Source organism: Macaca thibetana, chromosome 7 (assembly GCF_024542745.1).
Source record: "Macaca thibetana thibetana isolate TM-01 chromosome 7, ASM2454274v1, whole genome shotgun sequence".
NCBI classification, from domain to species: Eukaryota; Metazoa; Chordata; class Mammalia; order Primates; family Cercopithecidae; genus Macaca; species Macaca thibetana.
Window position 1 is genome coordinate 40,857,862 of NC_065584.1, and position 12,210 is coordinate 40,870,071.

Sequence of the window (12,210 nt, forward strand, 5' to 3'; positions counted from 1 at the left end):
GTGATATGTAATATGAGACTTCACAATTTTGAGTGAGTTATTCTATTTTATGGAAATATTTCTAAAGTGATCATCAGAAGTATACATAATAATTTATACAAAGAGAATATGATAGAAAATAGGAAATAACCTAAATGTTTAATGATAGCGAAATTAAATTATTCATAGGTTTTTAATATTTTCCAGTGATTGACAAATCCCAGTTTTTTGTAGAACAGTTATTAAATGAAGAAAAAGATTACATTATCTGAAAAGGAGAGTGGCTAAGAGCAAGGGATCTGGAGTAAAGACTACCTAGTTCAAATTCTAGTTCTATCATCTTTTGCTATATCTAGGTCAATTTATTCAATCATTTAATCTTTCTAAATGTAATTTTCTTATCAATAAGCCTACCTATTCTTTAGGCTTGTTGTGTAGATTAAATATACAAATAAATATTGTAGATATACAAAGTACTTATAAAAATACATGGCATACAGTAAGTGTACTATACATTTTAGTAATTATTATAATAATTGGGATGATATTACTAAGAAAACCAAGCTATAAACCAGTATATATGATGTGCTCCCAGTTGGACAAATTAATGAATTAGTCTTAGATAATAATTGTGGATTCAGATTATTAGTGTTTTTATTAACTTCATTTTACTTTGCTATATTTTCACCAAATTCTTTTTTTTTTTTGCAAAAAACACATATTATTTCCATGTTCAGTAAAAAAAGAGTTATTTTAAAACTCTATTATTAAAAAGATGAACGTCATCTTTTCCTTTTCCTAAATGACCATATATTTTTCTATTAAAATATGGTTTGAATACCCATTTCACAATAAAAAGGTCATTTTATGCTGTGGTTGAACACATATAATATGCAAAATGGTGTGCTCCTAATATTTTAACACTAACTGGAAAGTATGGAAATTTGAAAACCAGTTTTCTTTTTGGTAAAAGAGAAGCTTTTTACAGATGGTCTTTAGCCTTACCATGTAGTTACTAACCTTCATGAGAAGCAGGATATCTAAACAGACTTCATATTTTATCCCTCTCACAGAGTCTATCTTAATTTTGATAAGAAAGCATTGGATGAGAAATAATTTAACTTATAAGAGATATAGTATTTTCTTTGAGGACCTCTGCTTAAGATCTCTGTAAGGCAATTACTACCTTTGATTGCAAAGTAAATATACATGTACTACTATGGCTATGAATAAACCAAAGAAAAATTGATTCCTGAACATGTAAGGAATCAAATTTGAGCAGTTTTTATGTTGCTGATATAAGTAAAAAACACTAAATTTCTTCATAATTACTAAATATTATAAGAAATCTAAAAAGCATTCTAAGTCAAATACAAAAAGTCTCGTGGTGTCTTGTATTTTAAAAACTTCCAAATATCTAACTAGTGAACTTTTCAGGTATTGATTTTGATGTTCATAAAATTAAAGACTGTTACGTGTGAATAAAGGATCTTTGTACCAAAAAGTCTGTCTTTCTGGGGCAATTTACTTTCCCCCAGTGATCTCTTTCTCACCTACCTGACTTCTTGTGCCAGGAGTTAGCTTCTGCCAGCAACATTGAAGTATTTGATGGTAGGAGGGCAAATGGGGGAAAAATAAATTGAGAAACTAGGAGACTGATTATTAGTGCCTGCTACTGTTATTATCCATATTCAAAATCAAAAAAGTGAAACTTCACAAAAGTTTCACTTCATTTTATGGATACCTTCACAAAATGTTTATATAAGGAAGCTACGTCTTCAATCATATCCTTTGCAAGGTCTTGAATACATTCTGCTGTCATTCAGTGGAGAAAATAAAAAAGTAAAAGAAAAAATAGATGATTTGTTAGACAGTAGTTGCCTAATTCAGATAATTTTCTTGTTATTAGATATAAAGGACTGAAAGCCTAGTAAGAATGAGATAGACGTATTGTCTTCTCAGATTAACTTTCACACAAAGGAAATACATTATAGCACTCTATTTTAAATTCAGTTTCCTCAAAATAAAATAGTTCAGAGATCATAAGACAAGAAAAAGTATATTTATTATTAATAAAATGAGTTTCATAAAATTATGTTACTCTTATATTTTCCTTTATTCCACATTATTAAAATATCTGCATAATCTGCTTTTTCTGTTTTGAAATGTTTTTCAGAATGAATGCAGGCAAAGCAAAATCTTTTAAAATTGTTCATTATTGCTAAGAAAACAAGCTAATCTGGTCGTAATTTCTATTGTAGTGCTTTTCTGTTGACATGACAATCTTGACCTTCCCATAGCTGTGCTGTTAAAATAAAGTTTGGTAAGAAATTGGAAGGAAGAAGGAAAAATGTGTTAGTAAAGTTTATCCTAAAGGAATCAGTGTGAAGTGCTCAGTAATAGGAATGAAAGCTAACTGCTCTCAAGTTTAAATGCACACATCAGTACAGGGAGGACAAATAAATTTATAGTTCAGAAATAATTAAATCCATAAGAAAAACTAATGAATATGACTGAACCTTCTGACACCAGGAATTTTAGTGAGTTTTAATTGATAGTGAGAATAAATTAAATTCCTGAACATTTTCATTATTGGTATAAGAGTTGTACTTCGGGGGCAAAAATCTCTCACTGTGCTTTCAATTACGTTCAAGAACAGACTATTGGACATTAGTTATCAACTTACCTATAGCCATTTTCTACTCTTCACTATGAAACTAATAAACTTGGTTTTAGTTACTGTTGCTTACTAATAGCTATCAATGAAATCACTAACCTGCCACTGAATGCTCTAGGCTTTAAAATTAAAGAGATTCCTATTGACATTTAAGTTACTGCCAGCATCCTTCAGCTGTGAAAAGCTGTAATACAGAATTTATCATTCTTATTACATTCTTCTTCCTGAATCAATAATGCTTAGAAGAGGTGAAAGGATTTCCTTATATACAGCCACTCTGACTTTGAACATTTCCCTCAGTCCATTAGATGAAAAGAAGAAAATTGTGCGGCTGATATTAGAAATGCATTTTTTGTTAAATGTCTTTTCCCCTCTCCTGGAATGTGAGCCCCTTAAGAGCAAAGTTTTATGTCTTTGTGTCACATATTCCTAGCAGACTACAGATTACCCAACCTTTCTTAAAAGGTTCTGAGAGAATTTTTGTATCTAGTGAATTAACTTCTCTCTCACGCATATAGAATGGTACTAGCTGGTGTGCCACCCTTAGGATAATTGAGAAGATAGTCAAACAATTTTCTGTGTTTGATAGTTTAGATGAAGAACCTCAGTTGATAGAGTATAAAAATCACCACCCTAAAATTGTTGAATTAACAAATGAGAACTTATCACCTAACAGATTGAAAGCCTTTCCTAAGTCCATCATTATTTTAACTACTGCAGTTTTAAACTGCTTGAAGACAAGGGCCAATTCTCTTTAACTTATTTAATTCTTATAAGGTCTAGGACACTATGGTACAGAGTACAGTGTTTCATCAGTGGATTAAAACACACACAGAGACACACGTGCATACACACACACACACAGGCATGTATTTGCACATTACCTAAACCAAATTCCAAACCTACTGAATCGGAATCTCGGGTTTGAGCCTAGGAATCTTTTTAGAAAAATGTCTATGAGTGGTAGAAGGCTGAGTATACAGGATGAAGGATCTCTGGATTGAAATGAATTCCTGTTCCCATTTCTGGTTCCTCTAAACATGACCTGGTTCTCTCATCTTAGTCATCTTCATTTAAATTCTGCCTTTGAAATGCCTACCTCTCTCCTCTATAAAAGCCCACGTTATTCCATTTCAAAGATGTGCCATCATACTGTCCTTAAGTTGGTTATTTTTTTAAAATTTAACTTTCTTCAGAATCATTTTTGTTATCTTGCAATCATCCAAGATCTGTGTTATTTTAACTTCATTCTCCCTTTTATTTATAGAACACAGTCTTCTAAATTTTATCATTTGGCCTTCTGTAGCCTTTCTAAAAGTTTATAATTTCTTCTCTTCCTAATATATCTTGGACTTATTAATCTTTCATATAAATTATGTGGTTTCTCCCTGATCTCTTTGCTATTAATTTAATTTTTTCGTGGACAAAAGTATTAAATGCTATTGAATCCATTTCTAGTTATATAACCAAAAGAAAAACAGATACTTGCACACCAATGTTTGTAGGAGCATTATTTATAAAAGTTAAAATCTGAAAACAACCCAGTATCCACCAACAGGTGAACTGATAAACAAGTTGTGGTATATACATACAATGGAATATTAATTAGAGTAAAAAAAGGATGAAATTCTAATACATTATATAATATAAATGAACCTTGAAAACATTTTGCTAAGTGAAATAAGCTCGACACTGAAAGATAAAACTTGTATGATTCCACTTATATGAGGTATCTAGAATAGGCAAATTTATAAAGACAGAAAATAGATTAGAGTTTACCAGGGGTTGGGGGAGAGAGGAATGGGGAATTTTTATTTAATGGGTACAGAGTTTCTATGTGGAATGATAAAAAAAAGTTCTAGAAACAGTGGTGATAGTTGCACAAAACTGTGAATGTGCTAATATCACTGAATTTTACACTTAAAATTGGTTAAAATGGTAAATTTTATGTTTATATTTTATCAAAATTTTAAAAAGCTACTGAAATGATTTTCTTAACTTTCCTAGAGCATCCTTTTCTTCACACTGACAAATTTTATCTATATTATTAAAAGAAAATAAAAACCCATCCATACTTTTTCCATATCCCTAAATCTATCACCTCTTTAGATTTTTTTGTAAAAATAAAGTGTAATATGGATACTCAGCATTTTCCACACTTCGAGCACAATGATGTTGTAGATACACACATAAAACACTTCAAGTCTCTATATACACATGTGCCGGCACACATACATACTCCACTTTACATCTCCTCCTTAGACTCTTGCAAATTTCACCAAAATTATTCTTTGGTTCTTGTATTTGAGCTTTCATTTAGATAAAAGCTATTAAGACTATAAGGTTTACAGTGCAGATAATGTTATGTTGCAAGTTATTTTTAGATGCCAAGTACTTTGCAAATACAATAATGAGAAAATATCAATTTCAAAGGTTTACCCAACATACAAGAAAAGAGTTTAAAAGGAAGGAAGATAAATACATCTAAAGGATCTCTAAAGAACTGGTATTACGTAAACTATGAGGAAGCTGAGAAATGATATTCTCAAAGGAAAAAATAGGGCAGAGCAGAAAGCTACTTTAATCTGAACTACAAAGAATTATAAGATAATTAAATTTATTATTTTTAGAGATGATACTTTTAAAGTTGCAAAAAAATCTTCTGGTCTTATTAAAAAGAATAAAATTAATAGGAGTAACTTGTCCTTATAAAACCCTGGAAAATTTAGGAAAAATAAATTAGGAAATAATTTTAGTATATGGAAAATTATTGAAAGATCCCATACATGAGAAATAAATGTACATAATATATGATGTGAAAAGAAAACTTAAGCAAAGATGATGATTTTTAAAAATATATATTCTTATGTAAAGAGAAGAATGTGGAGTTGTACAAAAAAGCAGAAAGGACAGGTGGTAGTGAGTTTAAAAAGTCACTTTAGGAGCAAACTGGACTGGGCTGTTAAATAGCAAAGCATTTTCCTATTTCTAAGATGTTAGGACAATATGTAGGTAAAACTTTTATTGGAAATAAAATATGATCAGGGTTACAAGACAACAGAGGAGCAATGCCAGTGATTTTTTAAATGCAGCAAACTATAAAGGAGGCAACACAGGCCAAACAGCAAGTTGCAAGTACATAGGAGATGATTGCAATGTCTCAAATAAATTAATGGGGCAGCCACAGGCAGCAAATAGGAAGAGGAGGCAACAGTCGAGCAAACTCAGTCAGCAGTCTAACTCAGTGGCACAAGGCAAGTGTAGATGATAGCAGAAATGCTAAACAATCTCACCTACTTACAGTGTTACAGGTATAGATTGGGCAGGGCAAGATCAGGCAGGCAGATGACGTAGCACTTGTTAGGCCATAGTATAGGGGAATTGTAGGGGAGCAGATAGATAATGCTGGGCAGTCTAAAATGCTAAAATGGCAGATGGATACGGCAGTACCAGGCCATTTGCTGATGGACAAAGTACCAGTGAGTGAAGAATGCAAATCATTCAGCAGATGAGTGAAGTGAGGCAAAAAGGAGAGACAAAAACCAAAGGCAATCAAGCAGGAAGACAGAACGGTAGAGAAACAATGACAGATCATCAGAAGCAGTTGTATAGGGTAATAACAAGCTTTCAGCAGAGGAATAAAACACCATTCAGGAAAAGATGAGATTGAGAGTGAGGCAGTCCCCTGAACTGGGTGTCTTCCATCTAGGATACAGTAATCAATAAACTGCAAATGAGAATCCACAAGAGAACAGCACACAAATGGAAATAGCAGATGGATCTGAACTCTATTGCCCAGGGATACAGAATGACCCTAGAACATAGATACATAGCAATCCACAAAGAAATTAAACAGATGTGAAAAATGGGTCCAAGCATTTTTTATGATGATAAAAGAAACCAAAACACTAAAAATTATTAATCTGAAAATGATTGGCTGGGATTGAAGTCTTCGCTTACCCCTTTCTGGAGCCCACAAAATGGGAATGTTGGGAATTTCTGCAGCAGAAAAACAGAAGAGAAAAGGGATTTCTGACTCCCAGTTTGAGGAAAGCAGGTCAAATTTAGGGCTATATGAACTGGTTCAGGGAAATAAGAACCAGCCTGAACCTTCTCCCTTCCTCAGAATGAAACCATTTCTGAGTTATGGGAAAGGTTTAGGAAGCCCTCACCCCATCATTCCCCACAACCTCCCCTTTCACACTTACCTCCAATGCAAAGAGTTTCCAGCAAGGAGGTACTTGGAAAAATTCACTCTTATGTTTACACCATGGCAAAATGGGAAGATGGTCAACTAATGGTACTTCCTGTGTAGGTCGGGCTTCTAATTCAGTGGGATCCCTTCCACTCTTTGTGAATGAGCAGAGGGGACAGATTACTAGAAACTACCTACCTCTTTGAAAGTGTATGAGAAACAATCAGGGGCAGTAATGTCAATCAACAAATAGTAATATCAGTAAATATCTTGGTGATCTCATCAATTGTCATGGATTTTAATTCCATTTATATGTTGATGACTCCAAAAATAATATTTCTAGCCCAGATTTTCCTACTGAAGTCTAGATACATATACCTAATATCTACTTTTTTGGGGGGCAGGGGGAAGGAGTCTCACTCTGTCACCCAGGCTGGAGTACAGTGGCGCAATCTCAGCTCACTGCAAACCTCTGCCTCCTGGGTTCAAGCAATTCTCCTGCCTCAGCCTCCTAAGTAGCTGGGATTACAGGCGTGCACCACCATGTCTGGCTTTTTTCTTTTCTTTTCTTTTAGTAGAGACAGAGTTTCACCTGGTTGTCTAGGCTGGTCTTGAACTCCTTACCTCATGTGATCCGCCCACCTCAACTCCCAAAGTGCTGGGATTACAGGTGTGAGCCACTGTGCTCAGCCTCATATACCTAATATCTAATTGCAATTCAATATCTCCACTTGAATACCTAAAGGAAGTTCACATTTCCATAACCAAAGTAAAATTCTTGATCTTCCCCCTCAAACCTACTTTTCACATAGTCTTCTCCATTTCATTAAATGGAAACTACATCCTTCTAATTCCCAAGTCAGGTCTTATACCTGACTTCTCTCTTTATCTTATTCTATCTGTTTACCTCTCCCTTCAAAATATATCAATAATCTACTTCTCACTACCTCCACCTCTATCATTGGTCTAAGCCACTGTCATTTTCCACCTGGGTTATTTTAATAGTCTCCTAACTTGTTTCTACATTAAAATATGTCAGTTCATGCCATGCCTCTACTCTATTACACTAAGGGTGGCATTCAGGTTCCAGATGATCCATGGCTTCCTCTTTCTCCTCCTTAAGGTCTTTGTTCAAACGTCATCTTATCAATGAGGCCTTCCTTAATGGATGACCCTATTTAAAATTATAACCCTCTTTCCCGCCTGGGCTACTATCCTCCCTCCCTGGTTAATTTTTACACATAGCACTTACCATCTCCAGTACTATACAGTTTACTTGTTTTTTTAATAGTTTGTATCCTCTCACTAAAATGTAAATTCCATAAAGGTAGGAACTTTTGACTTATTAGCTCATTGCTCTATCTCAACATCTGAAACAGTGCCTGGCATGTATATATCTATATCTATATCTATATCTATATCTATATCTATATCTATACCTATATCTTGTAGGCTTTAAGTACATATTTGAGTCCATGAAGCATTAACTTCTTATGGGGCTTCCTCTCTCAGTCTCAAATTTTCAGAGTATTCTTCTGAAAGCTCATATACTATGAGCTTTTAGATTAACAGAGCAGATGCTAGTGCACTATAGAACAGGAATGTTCTATAACAGGGTTGGCAAACTACAGCCCCAGGGCCAAATCCTGCCCATTTCCTGTTTTCGTTTTTTTTTTTTTGTATGGCCTGCAATCTACAAGTGATCTTTGTATTTTTTAACGATTCAAGAGATAATCAAAAGAAGAACAGTATTTCATGACACATGGAAATATATGAAATCTAAATTCAGTGCCCATAATAAAGTTTTGTTAGAACACAGCCAGGCTCATTTATTTATATCATCTGTGGCTGCCTTTGTGCTACAGGTCTGGCAGTGTTGGGTAATTTTGACAGAGACCATATGCCTACAAAATCTAAAAAATTTACCATCTGGCCCTTTTAAATAAGTTTGCTGACCCCTGTCCTATAGTATTTTATATTTAGAAGGCAAAGAGTAATAACTAAACTTTAAGCAATGATACACTAGAATTTACTGTTAATATTGTTGCTACTATTGCCCATAGTAAATGTTTGGGGGAATGTATACTTATACTAGGATTTGCTTTCAATATTATTATTATTATTAATTTTATTTTTTATTTTATTTTTGAGACAGTGTCTTGCTCTGTTACCCAGGCTGGAGTGCAGTGGTGCGATCTTGGCTCACTGCAATCTCCACCTCCCGGGTACAAATGATTCCCCTCCCTCAGCCTCCTGAGTAGACGGGATTACAGGGGCATGTAATCATGCCTGGCTAATTTTTCTGTTTTTAGTGGAGATGAGGTTTCACCATGTTGGCCAGGCTGGTCTCAAACTCCTGACCTCCGGTGATCTGCCCACCTCGACCTCCCAAAGTGCTGGGATTACAGGTATGAGCCACCGCACCTGGCCTGCTTTCAATATTATATACAAGTAGCCTCTCATTCCTCTAAATATTATTTATTAAAGAGGGTGATATTCATTCATCTATCTACCCCAGAGAGCAGCCCCATCTTGAAGGGACAAAGTACAATACCAGTAAGTCTTAAAAATGGCAAAATGGGAGAGAATGAAAAAGGAAGTAAATAGGGCCCATAAAGGGAACTTATATCAAAGTATCACACAATTAACCAAACTTCTAAATACATACCCTAACAATAGTTGGAAATTAGCATAATATGAATTTCTTTTGAATCCCATCAATGGGGTTATTAAAGTGACCTCGTTATAATGGGTTTGCCTATACAATGTAATCTTGAATCATAGCAGACAATTGACACATTATAATAAGACTCCATTATAGTTATACAATATTCAAAACTAACAATTATATTCTCTCTGGTTTAAATACCTCCATTTTGTAAAAAAGAGTATTTAAAAAATTTTGTAAAACTGCATTCAGAAGCACCTCCTAATCAAAACTGACCTAGCTTTTCTTTCCATAAAGGTTTAGACTGAGGATTATTCCACGCAAGGACATTATGTTATTTGCTGCAATACAACTTATAGAAATGAGTGAAGAAGCTGAGGGGGAAGACACTTAAATTATCCCAGTGGCACTCATGGCTATAATGTTATCTTCATTCTTCACAGAGAGGTATACTTTATTTCTTTGTATATCAATTAGTCCTTCCAGCATGATGGACTGCTTCTTCCACACTGTTGCCTTTGGCTTTTGGTCTTGCTCATTCAGTGACACTGACAACCACCATCTTCAAACTGTACACACAAGAGAGGTTTACTGCTTCTTTCTTTTCAGCATCTTTTGAAGGAACTTGGATCCTTTCTGCTACTTCTCATCTGTGTTCCATTAATAACTATCTAAAATGGTTACTACCTCCAGTGGACATTTGTCCTTCATATTTTAGTAGCAGTTCCAAGTTCCAATAGTGGTAAAATTATTAGAATAATTCAAATTGTTTACTTTGTTGCCTGAATCCCTATCAGATGCCTTTTATGGCAGGCAGTAACAACAAAGTTACGAATATTCTTCCCTTCTAATTCAGTGATATTATTCTGAGAAGTTCATAGCACTTGACAGATATAAAGTACTCATTTGTTGTCATCTTACTACATTTTATGTGAAAAGCAACAGTAAGTCCATTTCATAGATGGGCACCTAATATACAGAGATAGAAATCCATATTCCTGATTCCAGAGAGTAGTAAAGAAAGGAATATCCTGAAATCTCCCTTCCTTAGACTATGTCTCTAGATAAATATACTTTTAGCATTTTACTAATATATCTGCAAAATATTTATTTATATTTTAATTGTTAATTTCTTAGCACTCATTTTGCAAAACCAAAGTATTCTGGTATGCTAGCCTCTTTTTATTTCACAAGAGTAGATTTGGAAGGGTGTACTAGAAAGGTGATTTCAAGATATTATTACTGATAAATTCAAGCTAAAATAAGGATTTAACAAGTCCTCTTTGGTATTTCTTTTCTCTTTTCCACAACTATACTATTGTGTACTTTAGGTCCTACCCTGTTTGATTTTTTCTTACAGAGAATAATTCTTATAGTATTTATTCAACCATCACTTAACTTATTTTTAAAGCTAAAGCTCTTTCTAAATATATTGTAGATAACAATAGCAAAGATTTATATCACAAGGAAATACTGTTTTTAGTGCCTTGCTTATATCATTTACATAATATAACTACTCTATGAGGCAAGTACTCTTACTATCTTCATTTTACACATAAGAAAACAGGTTTTTAAAGTTAAGTAAATTATATGGGGGTTGCACACTAATAACAGGTGGATCTAAGATTCAAACCCAAATAGTCTGTGCTCTTAACCACCATATTACTTTTATTATTTCTATGCCCATTATGGAGCAGATTTAACCAGTCTGTTATGCTACTCCATAAAAGGTTCTATGGGCAACACTATTTTTCTAGTTAGAACTGTAATTAGAAACAGAACTTACCATCACTTGCATGTACACTTGCTTATATGTTTATTTAACGTATGATCTCTCTTATCCATAGGGCCCCATAAAAGCTGAGTGCATATTCTGACATAGAGTAGGTATACAATTAGGACATATATTTAAAGGAAACTGAATATCTAATTTTTATTTGTGAGTTCTTCACATAGGAAATTTTTGTTTTTGCCTTATTCTCAAAATTGCAAAAATTCTGACCTCAAGGAACAATGTACTCTTCCCTCTTTAGTGCTACTATGTGGAATAGGACCCTTTCAACTTAACAGTCTTAAATGCAAAGTCAATTATTGCTCTAATTATTTATCTAAATGGTCTAATTTTGTACCTATAATTTTTATACTGGTACCATTTTACTATGGAGCTTTTATTTTTTCATGCATAAAAAATAGAGAATGTATATTTTGGGCAAGTCTCTGCCTGGTGGAAAGATTAAATGCAAAAATGATCCAAAAGTAAGTAGACTTAAGGAGAATCGTAACATTTCTTTTCAAATATCAGAAATGTCATGTAAAGGAGGAATTAACCTTCTTTTGAGCACAGCCAAGAGCAGAATTAGGACAAGTGGGTAGAAATTACAAGGTGACAGATTTCAGTTTGATATATTTAGACTTTCAAACAACTAGAGTTGTCTAAATAATGAACTCTTCGATAGAAGAAGTGATGATTGAAATGTTCAGGCTGGAATGATGGAAAGGGCATGCTAGGGCTTTGAACATGATGGTCTTTGTTCTCTTCAAATTCTGAGATACTATGATTTCTCTACTATTATAAAGTTTGTAATTTTATACAAATGCTAAGCTAACTAGAGATATAGCACTGACAAAATCTATGATAACATATTCCTTGATTGTCTTGATTCTTGATTCTAAGGGAAATATTGATTGAAA

General features: G+C 33.7%; 1 protein-coding gene across 20 annotated transcripts in view; it reads right to left on the bottom strand.

The window, feature by feature from the left end:
* The window catches only part of GPHN (gephyrin), a 736,147-nt gene that overhangs the window by 351,627 nt on the left and 372,310 nt on the right, over nt 1-12,210 (bottom strand). For 11 of the 20 annotated variants that reach the window (XM_050797031.1, XM_050797029.1, XM_050797022.1 and 8 more), the window contains exon 5: nt 6,617-6,655. The exons of the other annotated variants lie outside the window; for them this stretch is intronic. In XM_050797031.1, coding sequence (XP_050652988.1) covers nt 6,617-6,655 — 39 coding nt within the window. The remainder of the gene's footprint in view (nt 1-6,616; nt 6,656-12,210) is intronic. 20 annotated transcript variants of the gene reach the window in all.